At 57.1% G+C, this 20820-nt stretch overlaps 8 protein-coding genes across 8 annotated transcripts; 6 read left to right on the top strand and 2 right to left on the bottom strand.

Moving 5' to 3' along the window:
* Positions 1 to 1915: 1915 nt before the first annotated feature.
* On the bottom strand, positions 1916 to 2939 carry BU26DRAFT_290962 (uncharacterized protein). The gene has a single exon (XM_033821638.1). The coding sequence runs from the start codon at positions 2824 to 2826 to the stop codon at positions 2170 to 2172; it is 657 nt and encodes a 218-aa protein (XP_033684846.1). The 5' UTR covers positions 2827 to 2939; the 3' UTR covers positions 1916 to 2169.
* BU26DRAFT_290837 (acid protease) lies at positions 2859 to 5571 on the top strand. Its single transcript, XM_033821636.1, has 2 exons — positions 2859 to 3646; positions 3709 to 5571. The coding sequence occupies exons 1-2, from the start codon at positions 2980 to 2982 to the stop codon at positions 5124 to 5126; spliced, it is 2085 nt and encodes a 694-aa protein (XP_033684847.1). The 5' UTR covers positions 2859 to 2979; the 3' UTR covers positions 5127 to 5571.
* BU26DRAFT_290860 (uncharacterized protein) lies at positions 5305 to 6286 on the top strand. The gene is made up of 2 exons (XM_033821637.1): positions 5305 to 6010; positions 6282 to 6286. The coding sequence occupies exon 1, from the start codon at positions 5483 to 5485 to the stop codon at positions 5858 to 5860; it is 378 nt and encodes a 125-aa protein (XP_033684848.1). The 5' UTR covers positions 5305 to 5482; the 3' UTR covers positions 5861 to 6010; positions 6282 to 6286.
* Positions 6017 to 7649, top strand: BU26DRAFT_425542 (SLT2-like MAP kinase protein; the record flags this gene model as incomplete). The annotated part of the gene is made up of 5 exons (XM_033823633.1): positions 6017 to 6129; positions 6185 to 6310; positions 6418 to 6497; positions 6549 to 6863; positions 7012 to 7649. The coding sequence occupies 5 exons, from the start codon at positions 6017 to 6019 to the stop codon at positions 7647 to 7649; spliced, it is 1272 nt and encodes a 423-aa protein (XP_033684849.1).
* A 1003-nt stretch (positions 7650 to 8652) lies between these two features.
* Positions 8653 to 10031, top strand: BU26DRAFT_604155 (uncharacterized protein; the record flags this gene model as incomplete). Its single annotated transcript, XM_033835496.1, has 1 exon — positions 8653 to 10031. The coding sequence occupies exon 1, from the start codon at positions 8748 to 8750 to the stop codon at positions 10029 to 10031; it is 1284 nt and encodes a 427-aa protein (XP_033684850.1). The 5' UTR covers positions 8653 to 8747.
* Positions 10032 to 10515: 484 nt separating this feature from the next.
* On the bottom strand, positions 10516 to 11443 carry BU26DRAFT_563743 (uncharacterized protein; the record flags this gene model as incomplete). The annotated part of the gene is made up of 3 exons (XM_033833201.1): positions 10516 to 10907; positions 10956 to 11312; positions 11374 to 11443. The coding sequence occupies 3 exons, from the start codon at positions 11441 to 11443 to the stop codon at positions 10516 to 10518; spliced, it is 819 nt and encodes a 272-aa protein (XP_033684851.1).
* Positions 11444 to 12238: 795 nt separating this feature from the next.
* On the top strand, positions 12239 to 14469 carry BU26DRAFT_604156 (uncharacterized protein; the record flags this gene model as incomplete). The annotated part of the gene is made up of 2 exons (XM_033835497.1): positions 12239 to 13147; positions 14149 to 14469. Exons 1-2 carry the CDS (start codon positions 12383 to 12385, stop codon positions 14467 to 14469), a joined length of 1086 nt encoding a protein of 361 aa, XP_033684852.1. The 5' UTR covers positions 12239 to 12382.
* An 898-nt stretch (positions 14470 to 15367) lies between these two features.
* BU26DRAFT_290976 (uncharacterized protein) lies at positions 15368 to 19576 on the top strand. The gene is made up of 4 exons (XM_033821639.1): positions 15368 to 15749; positions 15803 to 15990; positions 16102 to 16408; positions 16502 to 19576. Exons 1-4 carry the CDS (start codon positions 15536 to 15538, stop codon positions 19396 to 19398), a joined length of 3606 nt encoding a protein of 1201 aa, XP_033684853.1. The 5' UTR covers positions 15368 to 15535; the 3' UTR covers positions 19399 to 19576.
* The last annotated feature ends 1244 nt before the right edge of the window (positions 19577 to 20820 follow it).

Genomic DNA, 20820 nt, shown 5'->3' on the forward strand with positions numbered 1-20820 from the left:
TTCATCGTGAAAGGCTGGCCTTTCGATGTCTCTTGGGCGACGACTACCGCATCTGAAGTGGGATCCTCGAAGCCTAGGGCTGTCGACTCGAAGTGCACGATAAATGGGTTGGCATGGGGGAGATAGAAATAATACAGGTTTACGACGACCAAAACAGTCACTGTCCCCTGTACGGTCCCAGGGCTGCACGCGGATTGCGGAATTTGCTCTAGGAACTCTGCTGGTACCGTTCCCGTGGCCATTGCAGAACTCTCAATGCCCTTAACGTGGTACTCATACGCAGAAGCCTGATGGAGGTTGACGGTTTCCGTGATAGTACTGCCGTTGACTGCAGACTCCACTTCGTACGCTGTGAAGTAGAGAAACGGGGTGGCGGACGTCCTGCATTGGTCAGCTTTCATTCGCGCCACTTCCGAGCCCCGTTTCCGCTTTGGCATATGGAGGAATTCCGCCAGGAGTCAAACTATAGGTATACATTGGTTCAAGCTGCTGAAGGCATTCAGGCCAAGCAATGGCTTGCAACAAATTTGACGGAGCATGAATGTAGACTGGAGACACTTACATAGCAGAGGTTGAATTCGCAGCACTTGCGACGACAACGGTAGGCGCAAGAAGGTTCGAATACAACATATAGGACAGAGAGTCTGTGGAAGGAATGATGTTTCCGGAGGGCAATGGTGCCGCCGCATTTTGGGTCACAATGGAGGTAGCGGCTGCTGTCGGCATCACTGTGTATTCCTCGAAAATCGTGTACGAGAAGTCCCATTCTGCATCGTAGGTTTCCTTTGGGGTGTAGGCAACGTCCTCTGATATCGCGCTGCTGGCATCGAATGTGTCTGTGTTGGGAATCATCGTAAGATAGCCGTTCATCGTAAAATTCGGCGCGCTTCCGGTGAGGGTCCCGACAGGCCAGTCATAGGTAGCGGCATACCACCACTCTAGGTTGGCGCTCGGAATGTTCACGGTGCATGACGCGGTGCTGTTGCTATCCTTGGTACCGTTTTTCGATGCTGAGGGGCTACTAGCCCCCTGTCCAGTCGGCCTTGGGCGCCCATAATCGCTGGTGATGCCTGTCCCGGAAGCATGAATTGGATATAATGGTTGCTGTGTCCTGCTAGGCGTCCGTGAGGGAGCAGTGTAAATAGGGAGCGCGAGCGACTTTGCTACAGAGGTGGCATTCGAATACGAGGCTGGAGGCTTCGTTAGTACGAGCGGATACGAAGCGGGAGGCTGGCGATCCTACCGGAACCGCGAGGACGGAACGCTGCTGCTGACGCGAGCGACGCGAGCCAGAGAACGACGAGCGCGCGAACGATGGCCATGCTCTCCACAAAGTGCTACTCACGCAGTCACTTTCCAATCGACATCAAACGAGCGAAGTTACGACAGAGTCGTTATTATTCCAAGCGAGGAGGATGCGCAGTCGGCATGTGGCTGGCAGAAAGGGGCAATTTAGAAAGCGGGACGGGCTTCAGTCGCTCCGACCGACGGGCGCCCCTCTGATGCCGTCAAGCCTTCGCTATCGCGGAACGACCGGGACCAGGCTTGCAAACAAGGTATCCACGATGAAACTTAAACAGAACGGTGGGGACCAGCGCATGGCTGGCGCACTGGCTAGGCACGAGAAGTCGCAGTCGATCTGCATCGTCGTTGGCCCATGACTTCGCATTGGGTTCCCCATGTGGAAACGCTGAAAAGAACGACGGCACTACCGGTTTCTGCTCGAGTGAAGATCGTATGACTGGCCGCTGTCGTCTGGGGTTAGATTAGCCACAAGCCCAGACCTCTGCCTCCCGTGCAACGATTGATTGCTTGTTTCTGTGCCACAAGGCCCCGACGCCTGCCGGCTGCCGCGACGGTACCCCTTCATTTGACCCTTTCGTCATTGTTTGGAAGGTTTGATTGCGATTTATGCGGCGGCTGCCAGCTGGGGAGCTCTACGAGCACTGCACCGCCATGAGGCTCTCGAGGACGGCGACGGCCAGCACGCCACGTTGTGGGAGATGCAGGTGAGGTGCAGGAATCAGCGCTCCACGACACCGGCAATTTGGATTCGAGGCCGCCCCGGCCCTTCTGTCGAGTCCTGAAAGGCTCTTGCCCCTGTCGCTCTGTCGATCAGATGGGCCGGATTGGAGAGCTTTGGAGGCCGCTGCGCCCAACCAAGGCAATTCAGACGAGGCCGAACGCAAGTGAGGGGTTGCAGAGGGCCCCCCATGGTTTGCGATGGCTCGTGGCATGCGTGGCACGCGTGTGCCGGAATGGATCCCCGCCATCAGTTGTGGAGAGAGCAGGCTTCCGACGAGAGCTGAGCGCCATGCCGCGCTCGAGGCCTGCCATTGCAGCGCCGCGCGAGAGCGCTCTGTTGACGCTGTGCACACAAGTGGTAGCAGCCCTCTGTGTGAAACAGACAGACTGGGGACATGGCAGGAACTTGCTCATGCTCACCTGTTCTCCTCCCATATATGACGGGAAAAACTGCCGGCTGAAAGGGTCGGAGGCCAGAGACCGCGAGGAAACAGAACATTCGGGAGCTTTTGCGCGTCTCCCCCCTAGTGTGGGCCGGGGCGCTCGACGGCGGCGTCGACGGCAGCAGGCACCGCCAGCAGCGCGGAGAGGCACCAAAACCCCGCGGATGCCCGTCACGATCAGGGCCGCGCAGCAGCAGTCCGCGGTCCTCGACGTGTGGAAACGCTGCTCTGTCAACCGCTGCTTCTGGGCCGGGGGACACGCACCGTGAGCAGCCAGATCGCAATATACGCCTTGGCCCGTGGTTAGAGGCTCGGCTGGGCACCTGCACATCCCGGTCGCAATCTGGCTCAACACCATCCCAAGGCCTCTCGCACGCCGCGCTCACCTTTCCTCCCGTCTTCACCTTTCCGACCGGTGTGGCATCGCTATGTCGAGTGGTGATGCTCGTCGCTGCTCCCGAGGCTGAGAGGCTCCCCCTTCCGCCTTCCTGTGGCCGCTTAGTCACCGACCATGATCCGCCATCGAGGTGATCGCACCCTTTTCGCGCTGCTCGTCCTCCTCGCGCTGCCGGCGCTCCTCGGGCCATGCGTGGCCTCCGTGCTGGAGGCCCGCGGCCAGAACGGCTCGCTGCCGGCGCCGCTCTCCGTGGCGCCGAACCAGAACTGGGAGGGCATCGACGGCAAGTGGAACACCGTCAGTCTGCGCGTCGGCACGCCGTACCAGTGGGTGCGCGTCTTCGTGTCGACCGCCAGCCAGCAGACGTGGACGATAGACCAGACGGCCTGTCTCGCGAACCGGTCAGACCCGACGTCGGCGCTGGACAGCACGTGCATGGAGAGCCGCGGGCGCCTGTTCAGCACGGCGAACTCGACGACGTGGGACGAGAACGGCTTTTTCCAGCTGTGGACGGAGAAGAACCTGGGCCTGACGGGCAACGGCTTGTTTGGCTGGGACACGGTCGGCCTGGGGCTGCCGGGCGAGGAAGGCCCGACCATGCTCAACACCACCGTCGGCACCCTGATCTCGCCCAACTTCTGGCTCGGCCACTTCGGCGTCAACCCGAAGCCCACCAACTTCTCCGCCTTTACGGATGCGTCGCCGAGCTACATGACCATGCTCTTCGACCAGAAGCAGATCCCCAGCGTCTCGGTTGGCTACACGGCCGGCGCGCAATACCGTGCGTCTCCATCCTCCGTCCCCCCTCCCCCCCCTTTTGCGTGGCTGCGCTGACCATTGCAGACGATGCCGTTGTCCTGTCGAGTTTGACGCTCGGCGGCTATGACTCGTCGCGGTTTATTCCAAACGACATCACCTTCGAGTTCGCGCCCGACAACGAGAGAGACATCGTCGTGGGCATCGTCGGCATCACGGCAAACAGCTCGACCAAGCCAGCCACCAGCCTTCTCAAGCGCGACTCGTTTACCATGTATATCGATTCGACTGTCGCCGAACTATGGCTGCCGATCGAAGTATGCGAAGCTTTCGAGGACGCTTTCGGGCTGAGCTACGACAACGACACGGGGCTCTACCTCCTCGACGACCAGACTCATCAGCGGCTGCTGGCCGAGAACCCATCCATTACGTTCAGCCTCGGGCAGAAGTTTACAACCAACGCCACCGTAGACATCACGCTGCCGTACGCAGCACTCGATCTGGAAGCAAGCCCGCCTTACCGCGGATTGGAGAATGCGACAAAGTACTTTCCTATCCGGCGGGGCGAAAAAGAAAGCCAGTTCGTGCTGGGCAGGACCTTCTTGCAGGAGGCATATCTGCTCGTAGACTGGGAGCGTCAAAACTTTTCCGTTTACGAATGCAGCTGGGTGTACGGCCAGGAGGAGAACATTGTCCCGATTATATCACCAGTGTACACGGGCGAGAACAAAGCCAGCAAGCCTCATCACCTCACGACCGGCACCATCATTGGCATCGCCCTCGGAGCCGGCTTCGGGTTCGCAATCACAGTGTGTGGGATAATATGGTTTTTCTGGCGCAGACGGCACAAGCGAAAGCTTGCAAAAGTCAAAGCCGACTATGAAGCAAAGGCGGCGGCAGCCGCGAAAGAGCCGCCTGCCGAGAAGAGGGAAGATCCGCCGACGTCACCCACCCAGGACGCGGAGGAAGGGACCAAGGTGTTCCCCAAGGCCGAGCTGCCTGCAGATTCTGTCGGCCGGCCTGAGATGAGTTGTGATAGAAAAGAGGCAGACCCAAATTCACTCAGCACCTTGGTGGAAGTGGACAACACGGAGCGACAAGTCTTCGAGATGCTTGGCGATATTCCTAGCACTGTAGAAGCAGGAGGTCGGCAGTTGTCGGAGAAGGAGTCGATGATGGTCCGCGAGAGGATATACAATGGCGTGGATCCGTATGGTACCCCCGACGTATCGCCTACCGCAGAAGACGCGCCGCGACGGCAGGCGCCAGTGTCCCCTTCAGAGGTGGCGATGGTGAACAGAAGACTGCCCGATGTGTCTCCCACAACGCCTCGCGCACGAGACGGGGCGAGCCTCGAAGCCAACGATACCTTCTTCCAGCCGCCGGCGCCGCGAGCGCCGCGGGACGGCAGATATCTCGAGGCCGAGGACACGCTTCTCTCGCCCATCTCCCCTCTGGAGGGGTCGGCGGACACGTCCCGGCGGCGGTTTTCCTACGAATCATGACCATATCAAAAGTATTATCGCTCCGCATTTACGACCGGCGCATTGGGATGGGGACCATTGGGCGGGCTCTGTTGGGATTTGATGTACGGCGCGTTGGCATAAGTGATCTGGCGTTTGAGCAAGGTGATACCTCATGTCTTTGCATGTGCGATGGGCGGCATTTGCGATAGAGCGCGCTGGAGCAGGCCGTGGGGCTCTACTCAGTCCGAGTAATTTCTTCTGTTGATCTCCTTAGCATAGCAAGGCGGAATGGCTCGTGGCCGCCGGCCATCAATGCAGCCCGGGCACTATATCCAAGACGACGAAGGTTAGCTCGCACCGTTGCATCGCGCACTGTAGATGCGGAGGAAGACGGAATGCGGCTTGTAGCTGGTGGTGCAGGGCTACGTCAGGACGGCGGCGAGGGAGTCGGTGTGCTAGCAGCTGAAGAGCCCACAAAACGGCCGCATGCGGCTAGCGGGCTCTCGTCGCTCAGCCCTGAGAGCCCCGCCATCGCAGGACACGGCAGCGGAGGCAGAGGCACCACCGCCTTTTCTCTCCCTCCACGCCGTCAATCGCCTGCTTCTCTCCCTGCCCTCGCCCGCCTTTGCGCTGCGAGGCGTTCTTCTTTGCCCGGGACAATCTCGCTTCCGCGTCCGGTTTCGACAGCCGCCCCGCCGCCCTGTCGCCGTCACCGTGTTAGACCACCGCTGGTTGCGCCAGTCGCAGTCATCACCTCCGCGCCGCGCGGTTAGACCAGAGCGAGCCCTATATCACCCCCGCCGTCGCCCGCAGCCTGCTGCTGGGAGCCCTTTTGCACAGTCTTACTCTCTTCTCTCCTGCCTTCTCCGCACCTGCCCGCACGTCGCCGCGACCCCGCCTGCGCCCGAGCTCAACTCAGCTGCGCAGCCATGGCCGACCTCGCAGGCCGCAAGGTGTTCAAGGTGTTCAACCAGGAGTTCATCGTCGACGAGCGGTACAATGTGACCAAGGAGCTAGGCCAGGGCGCCTACGGCATCGTCTGGTAGGGTCCCGCGCGCTCGCCGCCTGTGCACCTGGTACTAATCGCTTCTGTGCAGTGCCGCCACCAACAACCAGACGGGCGAGGGCGTGGCCATCAAGAAGATCACGAACGTGTTCAGCAAGAAGATCTTAGCCAAGCGCGCCCTGCGCGAGGTCAAGCTGCTGCAGCACTTCAGAGGCAAGTCCATTGCACCCGTGGGCACTGACACGCACTGACACGCCGCAGGCCACCGCAACGTAGGACAGCCCCACTACCGCGCTCCCCCTCCCGCTCGGACCGCATGCTGAGTGTTTGCCTGCAGATAACATGCCTCTACGACATGGACATTCCTCGACCAGATAACTTCAACGAATGCTACCTCTATGAGGGTACGGCCCGCTCCGCTGCCCCACCATAGTCCGTTGCTGATGACGCCGTAGAGCTCATGGAGTGCGACCTGGCCGCCATCATTAGGTCGGGCCAGCCGCTCACCGACGCCCACTTCCAGTCCTTCATCTACCAGATCCTGTGCGGTCTCAAGTATATCCACTCGGCAAACGTCCTCCATCGCGACCTGAAGCCCGGTAATCTCCTCGTCAACGCCGACTGCGAGCTCAAGATCGCCGATTTTGGCTTGGCTAGAGGCTTCTCCATGGATCCTGAGGAGAACGCGGGGTACATGACCGAATATGTCGCTACTCGGTGGTACAGAGCGCCTGAGATCATGTTGAGCTTCCAGAGTTACACAAAAGCCAGTATGTCCGACTTTCTCTTCAAGAGCCTGTCATGCCCTCTATCTTACTGGGCAGGCCTTCAGGTGCCGCATCCAGTCCGCATGGTGCTATAAATAAGTCCTTCTTAGTCACCTCGCATTATCTTCGATACCAAGACTAACCCCTGTAGTTGACGTCTGGTCCGTGGGCTGCATTCTGGCTGAGTTATTGGGCGGCAAGCCGTTCTTCAAGGGCCGAGATTACGTCGACCAGTTGAACCAGATCCTGCACTACCTTGGGACACCCAACGAGGAGACGCTATCACGCATTGGGTCACCTCGTGCCCAGGACTACGTGCGCAACCTGCCGTACATGCAAAAGGTCTCCTTCCAGTCACTATTCCGCCAAGCCAATCCGGATGCCCTCGACCTCTTGGACCGCATGCTTGCATTCGACCCTTCGAGCCGTATCTCAGTTGAAGACGCTCTGGAGCACAGGTACTTGCACATCTGGCACGACGCGTCTGACGAGCCCTCGTGTCCCACGACGTTCGACTTCCATTTTGAGGCTGTCGAGGAAATTGGCGAAATGAAGAAGATGATCTTGGCAGAGGTCCACCGGTTCCGCCAGCTTGTGCGAGTTCAACCCGGTGCGAACGCCTCGCAACAGCAACAGCAACCTGGTCAGGCCGTACCAATTCCGAACAACTACGACCGTAGTGGGTACGAGGATCCGCGGCCGCATGAGGCCATGATGCAGGGTGGTTGGCAAGGTAACGACTTGGAGAGGGACCTGCAAGGTTTGGACGCTCGTGGTGGTATGCGGTAAGGCGAGACGGATGTCTTTTCTACGGAGACCGGGCAAGAACTGGGCCATGGCGAGGGATAGACGGACCCTAATTTGGGCGGCTGGGGGTTATGCCTCTTTGGAATCTTGTGAACGATTTTCTTCAGCTCTTGCCGTCTGAGACGTATGGCTAGTTTGCTTCCTATTTGCTCTTCAGGTGAATTCAAAACTTTGGGGATTAGGTGCACAGCGCCACTTGCTTCTACGTGCTGGCCAGGTTTAATTTGCTATGAGTAGATCGGAGTATCTGACCAGATCAAGCCACGTGCTCACCAACCCAAGATGACCTCGGGACACACACGTTATCCCACCAACGATTAATATATCGTGGAAGAGCTTGAAAGTAAGGGCCCCTAACACAAGACATGCAGCCGAGGAAGCATCGTACTCGATAAAGAGACATTCATGTCGTCTGAAGAGTTGGGAAGTACGAGATGACGAAGCAAGCTTGTATTGCCAAAGCCCTTTGTGTGCCCCGCCTCCTCCAGTGGTCTATCGTTGGGCGTGGGAAACGTGGAAAGGCGAAGTCAAGTGAGGTGAAGTTGAAGCACACTACCCCTGGATGAAATATAACTTCGTAGACGAACGTAGAGTGTTTACGCAGGGATTTGGGTGAGCGTTCCAATGCCACAGGGACATTCCTGATCTCGTCGCCCATCTAGGGGAGGAATGTTTCGTGTATGTGGAGGGATTTGGGGTCTCTTTTATAGATGGGAAATGGTTTAGAGCGGGTGAGTGTACTTGAGGGAGGTTAGTGGTAGAGTGGGTATTGTTCATGTGATCATAACAATACTAGACTTCCTTTTTAGAAGTCTCTGCTCTTATTTGTAGATTTGCTCTTATTTGTAGATTTAACGGTACAATACTTTCAGTCTCCGTGTCATGTCTGGCGTTGAATGGGGTTTAGTGCGAATCTCCCGTGATACCGCGTCCCCGCGTTTTGCGGCGCGTGCCTGCCATTTCTTCGACGCCGATTACCCACCGCCATGGTGATACCTCTCACACATCCAGCAATCTCTCTTCCCAAACAGTACCGTACCTGTCCTACCGCGAACCGATGCGCCGAATGCCTCAACCACAATGCCGTCGCATACACCGTCCCCGCATCGCTTCCTAGCGCCCAATCCGGCGACATCGCAAAGAGCGAAACCGAAACCACAGTCAGGCCTCCGCCATGGCTTCACGGCGCAGACGCCCAGACCCGTTCTCTCTTCGAGAGAGGCACATACCCCGGCGGGAGAGGAGCGAAGAGTAACGCCCGCGAAGCGCTTCGTGGTTGCGCCGAAACACAATGCGCCGAATAGCAACAAAGGCAAGGAGAGAGCAGAGGAAGGATGGGCGAATATACAATCCACGCTGCGGGTGAAGCCACCGAGGCTGTTGCAGCGAGATAGTATTGATGAGAGCTCGCCGTCTTCTTCGGCGGATGCGGAGCAGGAGCGGGAGCAGGAGCGCGATGGATACAGCGTCTTGCGGAGCATCGAGCAGAGAAACATACTTGCCGAGGACCAAGGACAAGAACAAGCAGAAGATGGAGGTGAAGACGATGACGAGATACTCTTCCTCACAGAAGAACGACATAAACGACGGCGCGTCTCACCATCACCTCCGTCCTCGCCTTCGCATCCGGCGCCGCGTAGCGTACACCAGCAACAGCCGCCGCAGACGCCAGCTCCAGCATCCCACCGCTTCAAGATCCCCGCTCCACGCACGCCCGCTGCTCCTATCTTCCCTGTGTCCAATCCCGCATCCATCTCAACTACCACCACACCAGCCGGCCCCAACCGTCCACACTTCATCCTCCCGCGTCAATCCCCCTCGCCGGGCAAATCCAGCACCCCGCTCCCGGAGACCTTCTCCCCGACGCGTAAGAACGGGAAGTTTATCCCTGGCGGCCTAGCCTCGACGCTGCAGAGCTGGATCATCGAGACTGCAAACACCGGGTACGCGGCGCAGAGCAGCGGCACGGGCGTAGCCTGGGGCAGTAGGGACAGAGAGGACGGCGTGAGGGTGAAGATCCGCGTCAGCGAGGTGTTTGGCGGGAGGAGACGGGCGAAGGAGGATACTGATACTGAGGTGGGGTGCGTGCCGGGTGGTCTAGTGTTTGTCAGAGGTGCGAGCGAGGTGGGAATGTATAATTCTAATGCATCGAGGGCGGGGAGTCTGGGTCTAGCGATGACCAGGGAGGGAGGAGATGGGGAGATCAGAGTGCTGCTTGCGGGACTGGGTGGAGCGAGGGGGAAGGGAGGCGTGAGGGTGAGGGAGGGGAGCGTGGTGGGGGTTAGAGCGCCGATGTGGGATGTTGATGTTGGTGTTGGAGGGGGGAGGTGGGTCATTGGTGTGGAGTGGGTTGTTCTTTCTTGAAGTATGTGGGCGGGAGTGTGGGTATGATATGTAGGGATTGATGAGATATGAGGATATGAATTATGAACCTTGTATTGCGCATTTTTAAGCGAGTCTTTAGGATTTGGTTGTAGACAGAGTAATGCTCTTGCGGTATCTGACGGGGAATAGCGCAGCCGGAAGGCCTTCAAGACCTAAAGTGCGTTTGGACACGCAAGGGATAATAGACCGTGAGGACCTTCAGCACTCGTTACATTAGTTTAGGTGAATGGATCACACACGTCGAGCTTCTTTAGAGCGAATCGACAAGGATTGTGGAAGCTAGAGCTTCAGCCCAAGGAGCACGAATGGAAAGCTGGTCGTGAAGTATTTTAGCGTATGGTACATTGCTCGATGCTTATGTGTATTTGAGTCTGAAATTCTCCACATCGTGTACTTTATACACGACATAACCCATATCGTTGTTTTCGGTCTGTCCGATGATGTCCCCTGTGGCGACGAGGTCCTATTCGACGCTGGCTCGCTCCTTCTTTGCGCCAGCCTGATGTGCTCCCAGCTCTGCGCTGGAATGCGGTGCTGAGGCTCTGGAAGTGGCTGCCCTCACCTTCACTGGCCGCTCTCCCTCGAGCGACTTATGCTGCTCCTGGACCTCAATGAGCGAGTCGCGGATAACATCAGCGACAACTACGGTACCCTTCCTGGTACCGTAATAACCACGGTTCACCGCCCCGACGTCGACGCCTGAGCAGCTGATGAGCTCCCGCGCGACGTCGGCCAGGAACTCATCGTTGTCCATGATGCCCGTCTCCGCGTCCGTGCTTTCGTAAACGTCCTCGTCCTCGCTCTCTGTAGGTATGCGACGCGACGGGCAGCGTCGTTTGGCGGTCCTCTTGCCACCTACCACTGGATCAGCTCACTTCCAAATCCAGCAATGCGTGTACTTACCACCGGTCCCGCACCTCTTGAGGTCCTTATCCCTGCCTACCCTCCTTCCGTCCCCTCTAACGCTGCCTCCGCTCTCGGGCGTGCCTTCCTCATTCGACAAGCCCACACGAACATTCCCATTCCGCTGCAGCGCGAGGAAAGTATCATTCACAAGCGCTCGACGAAGCCGCATAGACTGCGTAAAGTCGAAGCCCAGGGCAGGGAAGTAGGGCCATTTGTAGGCGTCATGGGCTTCGTGCCAGCTCAAGGCGGTGAGAAGCGCGAGCTTGCAGGCGTCGGGGGTGGGATAGGTGGTGGGCAGGGTGGTGTCGTTAGAGAGGATGAGTGAGGCGGAGACCATGTAGAGGGCCCAGTCGGCTGACGGAGGTTAGTGCCTGAGCTGGGATTGGTGAGAGGAGGAAAGTGTGCCCAGGCATACCAGGCTTCGTGAGCTGAGCGCCGTCGCCGGTGGAAGGAGGCTGCTGCGTGGGTGGGGTGGCCATTGCCATGGCGAGGTATGAACTTGCTGGTGGGAAGTAGGAGGCGAGGGATGAAGGACCTCGGGAAGATTGAAGCATTCGGTGAGAAAAGAGAAGGTGAAGAAATGCGATGTGGGGTTGACGCCGACTGCTCCTTCTCATTCTGGTCGGCTTGGAAGGAGGGGCCATGTGGTCCAGCAACGCAGCCCTGGGGTGTGGGAATGCTAGCTATTAATGGTACAGTTGACGATTCGTAGACAGTTCGTATGCTGCTTTCAGTGGGATCCACGCCAGAGGGATAGATTGGAGTCTGCAGCGTCCCCGTGATGTGCGCCAGCTCACGTTTTCCTAGTCCAAGTTGAGAACCCATTCCTATGGAAAATAGGACTGTCCTGCAAGACGAGAAATGCCACTGGAAGAGAGACCGAAAATGCGTTGCCGAGAATCGTACAGAGGCTTGAAGGCCGTCGGGCTGTGAAATGCGCAGGTCGTTTCGTTTCCAAGGCTGTTGCGGAACCAGAGACCGAAAAAGTGTTACCGAGGATCGTATTGAGGCTTGAAGGCCTTGGGGCTGTGATATGCGCAGGTTATTTCGTCTGTTGCGAAAGAGGACCATGGAAGGCTTGGGCCGTCATTGCGGTCACTGCAGTACCAATGGTGGAGTCTTGCTGTACCAGCGGGAAATGTTGACGCCTTGAATGACAGAGCCCAATGTCGTTCAGAAAAGGCAACTTTAAGAGTGAATAAGTCACAACGGATTGTTGGTACGCACTGTCACTGTAAAGGAGCAAACTCTGCCCCAGCAAGTCCAATTTTTGATATTTCACTCGTTCCCTTCGCTCGCTGTATTTTTTTTTATCTCTTCTCATCCATCTTTATGAATCAAAAGAAGTCACGCAGCACCACTCCGAGTGCATCAGGAACCCCCGAAGATACCCCAACAGCGAACCCCTTCAAATCAAAGCCGAAATGAGTGGAAGTCTGCAAGGCGCTTGCGACTCTGCCGATGCGAGAGAGATGGTCATGCCCGAAGAATCATCACCACAGACTCAGGAGCCTGCCTCGCGTGGCATAACCTTCACGACTAGAAGCACCGCCTGTTGGGCGTGCGAATACTCTTCTTGCGAAGAGAAGAGGAAATGCCGCGTCTGCAAGCGAAAGTCAGCACAGAATCCTTTATCCGTCGCTCTACCTGTCAAGCTACCCATGCGTGGCATCAAGCCACACGTCCTAGACAGTATCTACGACCTCTTTCCCAACGATGAGGACGCCCAAGAGCACATCCTAGGGTCTGCAAAGCAAATGAAGAAAAAAGCGCCTGCGCGATCCAAAGCTGGTGACGCCGCCGCACAAACATCCACCTTTGGCAGTGCGCCTTGCAAACGGCGTTTCACTGAGCTTTGCGAACGCCCCGTGGTTGAGCTTGTCCGCGGGAATAGGGAGAAGAAAACTCCATCGATTATGGTCACAGCAGCCAATAACTCAAACCCGACGATGGATATCCGGACGTGGAAAGCGCTTGAGCGGCCGGTTTGCAAAGGCTCCCCTCTCGAGGTTTGCGTTCAGAAAAGATACTACAAGACGAAGACGCATTCGGAGATATGTCGGTGTAAGAAGTGCAAACATTCACAGGAGTGTACGTGTAACCTCTGTCAGAAGGTCTCTGGGGTAAATCAGCAGGCGAAGTTGAAGTTTGCGCCGGCTATTGGTGACGAGACGCAGGAGGAGGATTGGGTACCGCGTGAAGCGGATCGGTTATATAAGGAGCCGAGGGTTTGGTGGCGCGGGCCGTTTCCCGAGGACAGAACGACCGATCGGGATGAATTCGAAAGGACAATAACTGAGCCGCGAACCGACAGTGCGATGAACGGTATAGAGCTTTCTAGACGACACAGCTCCCCGCATGACGGACGGGAAGACGTACGGATTTCCGGTCGGAGGCTATTTCGAGTCGACGATAGCCGAACAACATTGGCATACCTGGGCTTGCAGGGACCAATTGTAACATTGGAAGCGTTGGCGGGGACGGAGGCAAGATGTGGTTAGGAAAGCAGAGCCACAAGAGGGCTAGATTGCATGAGAGCAAGGAAACCGCAGTCGATCAAACTAGGAAACGTCTACAATAGCAATGTTGCAAAGCACGATAGGGAATGATGGATTTTTGGCAAGGAAGCTACCGAGGTCGCGTCAACAAGAGTCCCCGTCGTGAGATACGTATATGGACTGAAAAGTGGAGGTCTTGATATCGAAAATGATGGGCTGCTTTGGGATCCCGTGCGCGGACACAGTTGATACCTCTTTCGCGGACTTGAGCCTGCGATAGCAATTGAAGCCTTTCACCCTCTAATCGATTTCTTTCTTGCTTTGGCCGACGCACCCATGTGCTATGTGCTGGGCGCAGGACCCGAGAAAATTTTCAAGCTCACTGCAACGCATGACGGGACGCAGATTTCTCGCAGATTGGATTCTCCTCTGCGGGTCTGGAAGCTTTTGCATAGATCGCTGTACCGTACCCTGCGGTGTAACAACCGTGAGTTGCCTCAGGTACAATGTAAGTACTCGGGATCGATTGCCGGGCACCGATGGTAAGCGCGCAGTGAAGTCGGGGTTGAGGACGCAGAGTAGCTTAGGATAAGACGCGGACAGCATGTTGCAGACTCTCGTCGTAGTAAGCTGACTGCGCAGAAGGAAGGAGTGATTGACTGTGCTCGACCCGGCTCCTCGAAGCTCTTCAGACGGACCGCGATGGAAGCAACGCCTGCGAGCCGTACTCGAAGAGGCATGAACCGCTGCGTGTACCACATCGGTGCTGCATCGCTTCTTCGACGGTGTGCGATAACCTCTGCAACCAGTGGTACGTCCTCGCGGGCCCGCCGTATCGTGGAGCCTGGAGTGCTCCAGCACCAGATGCCTCGAGCAATCCCGCTCGCCACCCATCGCAGAAGACAAGCATGTTGGCGAATGGAGAGGCAGATTCTGACGACGTCGCTGAACTGCAGGCGGAGAGCCACGCCCACATCCCCACACACGTTGATTGGCTTATCACCGGGCTCTGAGGTTCGAACACGTTCGCAGCGGGTATTCGCCGTCCATCTATTTGATCGAAGCTGGATAGCCGCCGCGTCGATTACTGGATGCACGTCACCCGCAACGGCGAGGATAGATTGCGAGGCCGATCGAGGAGCCGCGAAGCTTCAATGCGACAGAATGGCCATGCGCTGTCGTACGGAAGAGCCCCGAAGCACGTCAGGCGGGCGCCTGCTCGTCCTCCGTTGCGCGGCGGAAGATGGGGGGAGAGGAGGGATGCCCGGGTCGGCTCGATCGGGCCAAGTGGAAGGCGCAAGCGAGGCCACCCCTGCCAGCTCCTCATTCGCTCCGTGGCCACGTCACTCCACTTCATTACTGCTCCCTCCACGCTCTCCTCCACTCCGCCCAGCCAGCGCTTCCTGATGAGCGCCCCTGCATTCCGACCCATACGACCGCGCGAAACGGGCCCGGATGAGATGGCGCTGCAGCCCGCGGTCGACCACGCTCCCCACGCTCGCGTCCGCCCGCTGGCCGCCGACCGCGCCGTTGGAGGTGCCAACGAACGCTGCACCACCACGCCTCGCAGCCGAAACAGCATTAGCTAGCAGCCATGGTGGGATGCGGCCCAATGGCCTTGTGGCCTGACCGGCGAGAGCCCACTTCCGGGCCTCAAATTCTCTCATTGCGAGCGCACTCTGCGTCCTTGACGTGGCTCCAATAGCTGCAGGCCAAGCTCCGTCTTCCCTACTCCCCTCCATGCGGGAAAGCACGGGTTTGCCAGCGCGAGGCTTCCGGTCCGTTTCGACGTCGTGTTGTGACTGCTCTCCTGCATTTCCCTTTCGTCAATTTCATACGCCGATTTTTTTTTAAGTCCCATTGAGCCACGACTGCGCCCATAATTACACTCTCTTCCCAACTTGCTTCTTATTCGCTTCTCCGCAGCCAAATCCCTCACCCCACGTTTTATGTCGCCATTGCCTGCCTGTTCGTTAAATACACACGCAATGGATCGGCGAAGCCGTACAATATAGCTAGTAGCACAAGTTATCGAATCTCTGGACGCCTGCGGAACGCAGTCCCATTGTCTGTCCGACAATGCGTCAGTTCCAGTTTGCCCAGGTCTCGTTCTCACCGTGGCAAAACCCCTACTCCGCCGGAGCGAACTCGGGGCAGAACTTCTACGGGACCTCAAGCACGCCCCAACAGCCTGTATACAGACGGGTAGTCGTACCGCCTCCTGTGTTTTACCATCCTGGCATTCAGCACATCATTGACGAAAGCGATGATGAAGATGACGAGTCAGAAGCGGGTGTGTATATCTGGTCACTGCGCAGAAAAGGACATCAATTGACATTATGCCAGGACCGTCCGACGCCTCTGTCATGTCTGGCGCTTTGCCAGAGGCTCCGGAACCGCCACCTGCTCCTGAACCCCCTTTGCCCGAAGCTCCAAGCCCGCCGCCTGCACCTGAGCCACCAAGCGAGAGTGCTCCTGAGGCACTTCCGCCAGAGGCATCCAGCCCTGACCCACCTGCAGATTCAACACCCAAGGCGAGTAATGAAGGAACTGCGGCGGAAGCTACGCACAAGGAGGATGGCAGCGATCAGCCAAACTCCAGGAAAGCGGACGCCAATAATGAGACTAAGGCTGACAACATAAAGGATGACCGCGCTGGTGAAGGTGGTGGGGGCGATGCTGGAAAGCCGGGAGAGGATGCGCCGCCACCACCTCCAGCTGCGCCTTCCGAACCAACCCAAGATGCCAATCAAGATGAACCTTCCATCGATCCTGACGAGACGACCAAATCTAAGGGTGAACAAGGGGGTGTCTCAATAGACCAGAGCGCACCAGCGCCAGCGCCTGAGGCGACTGAAAACGCTCCACCACCAAGCGATCCTGAGCCGCTCCCTCCGCCACCCCCACCGGCGGACCCAGCTCCAGCACCCGTGGCAGAGAGTGAGAAGAGTGGTGAGTGCGGGCAGGCGGCTGAAGAGCCCCCCAAATCCCCGAAGCCCCACGAAGAGAAATCAGTTCATTTCGCCTCTGACGTGAAAGATCCAGACGCTGCCAGTGTTGGTAAGAAGAAGGGCGACAAGAAAGGACCCAAGATAATCGGCAAGGGCAAGCCCACTGCTTTTGTGCGCGTCAAAGAGCCACCACCTCCTGCGCCGCCTAAGGAGGAGAAGAAACCCAAAGAGGAGAAAAAGAAGAAGGGGTTCGTAAAGGAGCACAAAAAGAAGGAGAAAGCCTCTCCGCCGCCAAAAGAGGAGAAAGAAGTCGCAGGAAAAGAGACACCGCCGCCTGCACCTCTCAAGAAGAAGCTCAGCAAAGCTGAAGAACGTAAAAAGAAGAAGCAGGAGGACAAGGAGAAGAAGTCGAAAGGAAAGAAGGGGAAAAAGGGCAGCGAGCCTACTCAGTCTGAAGACAAGGCTGCCTTAGAGGATTGCGATGCGAAGTCGGAGGCTCAAGAGAGCTCAACAGCAGATCAGCCGGCCGAGGCGCCATCGGAGGATCAGCAACTAGACGGCCAGGCCGAAGAGAGCCCAGCGGCAGAGCCGCCAAGCGAATCACCCGCAGATGTACAAGAAGAACAAGCGTCATCAAGCGAGGCCCAGGAGAATTCGGTCGCAGACCAACCGAACGAAGCACCATCAGACGTCCAAGAGCCTACTTGCGAGGGGCAAGAGGATGCTAAAGACGAGCAGCCCGCCGAAAGCCCAGCCAATGTTCAAGAACCGACTCCGGTGGAGGAAAAGGAAGAGGCTCCAGCAACAGAGCAGCCAAGTGAATCGCCCCCAGAGGAACAGCGCCCCGCTACGGATGCTGTTCCTAATCAAGACCAGAGCCCTGGCGGAGATGCGGCTGAGGCCGAGCCTACCGTAGAGAATGAGCCTGCTGCAAGCGAAAGCGAAGCTGTCGGGGAGAGCGCACCAGCTACTGAGAGTGCACCCTCTGACGAGAGTGTGCCTTCCATTGAGGATGGTTCTACCGCCGAGAGTGACCTCGCCGCTCAGGAGAAGCCTGTCGTCGAGAGCGAACCGGTGGCGGACCCGACGCCTAGTTGTGAGGGGCGGGAGGATGCTAGCTCTTGCGACTTATCTAGCTCAGAGGAGCCACTTCAGTCGGACGAACGGACCGTCGTTGTAGAGAAGCCCAACGCGGAGGAGCAGATGAATCCAGAAGAACAGCGTGTCGCCGGAGAACAGCTTAGCTCACAAGTTGTCGCAGAAGAGCAAAAGACGCAGGGGGGGCCTACGCCCGCGCAAGGCAGCCATGGTAGCGACGGTCCAGTCAGCTCCCCAAAACAGCAGACCCCGGTCGAGCAGGACGTCGTCGAAGAGCTTATCGACACGGAGAATGAGAGCAACGTCGACATGAAGGCGCAGCCAAGCCTTCCTCTAAGCGTCGCCTCTACCGTCCAAGCCAGCCTAGAAGAACAGCAGCACCTGGGATTGCCCGTTATCACACAAGCGCCGTTAGATCCAGTAGTACCGTCTACGCCGGAGCAGCCTAGTCCTTCCTTTCTGCCCAGTCTCGAGGAGCCCACGTTAGGAGAACCATCGGGCCTGGAAATTCAGCTTAGCGTTCAGGGACCCCTTGTCGAAGTGCTAGAACAGGAAACCCGTTCCACTTCGACCAAGAGCGACGAAGTCAGCGAGTCTCAGGCCGTCCATGAAACCACTCGTGGTGACGGTGATGGGCTTCTCGATAACCCTAGCGCCACGGCTGATTCGTTGAGCGTTAACGGCCAAATAATCCATGAGAAAAGCGTCAGCGAAGACGTGGTCCAGGTTGAGGCTGCCCCTCCTGATGGTGTTCAACAACAAGAAGAAGCCAGCCAGTCTAGTGGAGCGTCTCCTAGTCTCGGTACCGCCAACTCTGAACGGATTTCTGGGTTCTCTATACCCATGCCCTCGGCGAGTCTTTCTGGCGCAAGCGACCAGCCATGTGACAAACTTTCCAGCGATGACCTTGCCGCCAAACCTGTCGATGATACTTCTCTCTATTCCAATAGCCCATCCTCGCCATCCTCATCTTCTCCGATAGACCTTTCAGCAGAGAATGCGAATACGGCGGCTTCCAGCGTTTCCCGTGGAAACGATATCCCAGACGAAGACCTCGATGTTACGGAGAATGTGTCAACTCGTTTGGACAACAACCCACGACCCGGACCCCACGAGGGCTCGGATCGATCTCTAGGCAGCTTCAGGGCGCCTAGCGACGATAGCTCGGACGGTGCGCTGGTCCAACCTAGTGAGTCACTTAGTGATCATCCTTCGATCGTCCAAGAAGGGGGCGAGGAAGAGGCTGGTCATACTCGTGCTGTTGAAGTACTATCTTCTCCGAGCCTTATTGCTGCAAGTAGCGGTGACGAAGTCACCCATCAACCCCACAATGAGAAAGCCAGCTTCGACGATAAGCATCATATCCTGGAACTAGAAGCCGTCGGTACCTCCCTTGCTCCTGGTGAAGCCGATACTTTCTCTGGTGTCGCTAAGCACGAGAACGACACCTTGCTGCTCTCGAATTTGCCATCAGAGCCTTTGAACTCCTTGGATGTGACCCGGGAAGTCCCTACGGCGCAGTTCGAGGCGAAGAGCGGGTATCCTGGCGGGGTAACAGACGGAGAAGATACCAGCGTTGTCATTGAGACTCCGGGGATCGAGAACGACAACGGCCTCGTGTCTCGAAGTGAAGATGTCCCCGAAGCGGTCGTCGACCTACCTGGATGCGGAGACGTAGAGGCAGGCGAGTCCAATACGGTCACTAGTCAAACGCAGACCGTTGATTCGAGCACGGCAGGAGAGTTACAGGTGAGTTCAAATATTGTTGCACACCTTTCATGTACGTTAATTTATGTTGCTCAAAGCAGTCGAGAATTCCATCGTTGCCAGAGCCGACAGAGACGTGTGTTTTATCAAATGCCGCACCAAGCGAACAGACGGCGACTGTTGTAGTGGAAGAGCAAGCTGCAGAAGTGGAGCAGGAGTGTGAATGGGAAGGTATCCAAGCCCAAATGCGACCTGGGTCACCCGTTCCATATAGATGCATTGGTATGTAGCCCTGCTACCATCTCCTTTATCATGTCTTATGTTACCCCAATCATGTTGTTATAATCCTTATGTTCCGTACGGCCCATCATACGCTCTGTTTTCTGGGAAAAGGCGTGTCTTGTTTCTCCTATCGGCTGTCTTACACAGATTGAGTTTACGTGATGTTCTCTTGCCGTTTGTCCTTCCAGGTCTAATGCCGTCTAGATCCCGATCTGGATTCCGAGGAAGGACACTCCTTGTATACCACTGAGCCTTCTGCACAGGGGACAGTTCCCGCCATCTTTGGAACGAGCTGCGACCGAGACCCTCAAATGAGGGATGAACTATCTGATGGGGGAGAGCTAAAATCTGCAGCTCCGATTGTGGGCAACCACGTACAGGCGCCGGTGTTACGTTCAGATTGGAAGTTGGGTCAGAACGGGTCGCCAGTTCCCCTAGACGCTATATGTCGAGACCCTGGTTCTATTGTATCCGCCGATGGAGATGGCCAATATTCGGTCCGAGTGAAGGTTGGTATGCAGGCCAAAGGAGATGGAAAACAGGAAGAAGTACGGCCTGCAGACAGCATTAAACCTGTCGTGGTGCTGGAGCAGTGTCTGCCAATGAGGTGGCCATCTGTCGGCGTACAACACGAGAACAGCCTTATCGCCAGGACCGAAACCACCATCGGCAGTTCCCACGACGAAGCAGCTTCTACGTTTGCTGGCGGCGATACATATCAATTGCCCGTAGCCATTCCGACTGGCACGGATGGACCCGTTAGTATCGATCCATCGTCTACCATTGATGCTTTCTCGCACGATATCGAAGCCATGGCATCGTCCCCTTCCCAAGCTACTGGCCATCGTTCCGTTGGGCGAAGCTCCAGGCCTGAGTTCTGCGTCGCGTCAGAGGCACAACCGAATTCTTCTGCGACCCACGCCGACAGTGCGTCCCCCAGTATTTCACAGCCCATCACTGCATCTCTCGGCCTTGCAGAATTGTGCGAACACGCGGACTCACGTGCACCTCGTGCAAGCAAAAAGCTTATATCGAGCAGTATGGGATTGGAACATATCCGCCAAACATGCCCTGATTTCACGATTCCGCGCCAAGACGCCCAGCAAATGCACGTGGGACGATTCGACCGTCAAGCGACGCAATGGCAAGAATTGGATTCCATTCCTGGTGCGCGTCTTGACTGCATGTATCTCGCAAGTGTTCATCGGGGGTCTGGGGGAGCACTACGTCAGTCGCGGTCATCTCCGCTCCTCGTGGAGGTGGACACATCCAACTGCGGCAAAGATAACGCTGTGGACACGTCTCCTACGGCCGAGCCTTATATAC

This window comes from Trematosphaeria pertusa (assembly GCF_010094035.1).
Source record: "Trematosphaeria pertusa strain CBS 122368 unplaced genomic scaffold BU26scaffold_6, whole genome shotgun sequence".
Classification (NCBI taxonomy): Eukaryota; Fungi; Ascomycota; class Dothideomycetes; order Pleosporales; family Trematosphaeriaceae; genus Trematosphaeria; species Trematosphaeria pertusa.

Excerpts from the sequence above, each read along its gene's own strand:
- BU26DRAFT_290962 (XM_033821638.1), bottom strand. The coding sequence starts at position 2,826 with ATGGTGTTGAGCCAGATTGCGACCGGGATGTGCAGGTGCCCAGCCGAG.
- BU26DRAFT_290837 (XM_033821636.1), top strand. The coding sequence starts at position 2,980 with ATGATCCGCCATCGAGGTGATCGCACCCTTTTCGCGCTGCTCGTCCTC. Across the intron at positions 3,647-3,708 it reads CACGGCCGGCGCGCAATACC|ACGATGCCGTTGTCCTGTCG; the intron begins GTGCGTCTCCAT and ends TGACCATTGCAG.
- BU26DRAFT_290860 (XM_033821637.1), top strand. The coding sequence starts at position 5,483 with ATGCGGCTTGTAGCTGGTGGTGCAGGGCTACGTCAGGACGGCGGCGAG.
- BU26DRAFT_290976 (XM_033821639.1), top strand. The coding sequence starts at position 15,536 with ATGCGTCAGTTCCAGTTTGCCCAGGTCTCGTTCTCACCGTGGCAAAAC. Across the intron at positions 15,750-15,802 it reads AGATGACGAGTCAGAAGCGG|GACCGTCCGACGCCTCTGTC; the intron begins GTGTGTATATCT and ends ACATTATGCCAG. Across the intron at positions 15,991-16,101 it reads CTGCAGATTCAACACCCAAG|GATGACCGCGCTGGTGAAGG; the intron begins GCGAGTAATGAA and ends GACAACATAAAG.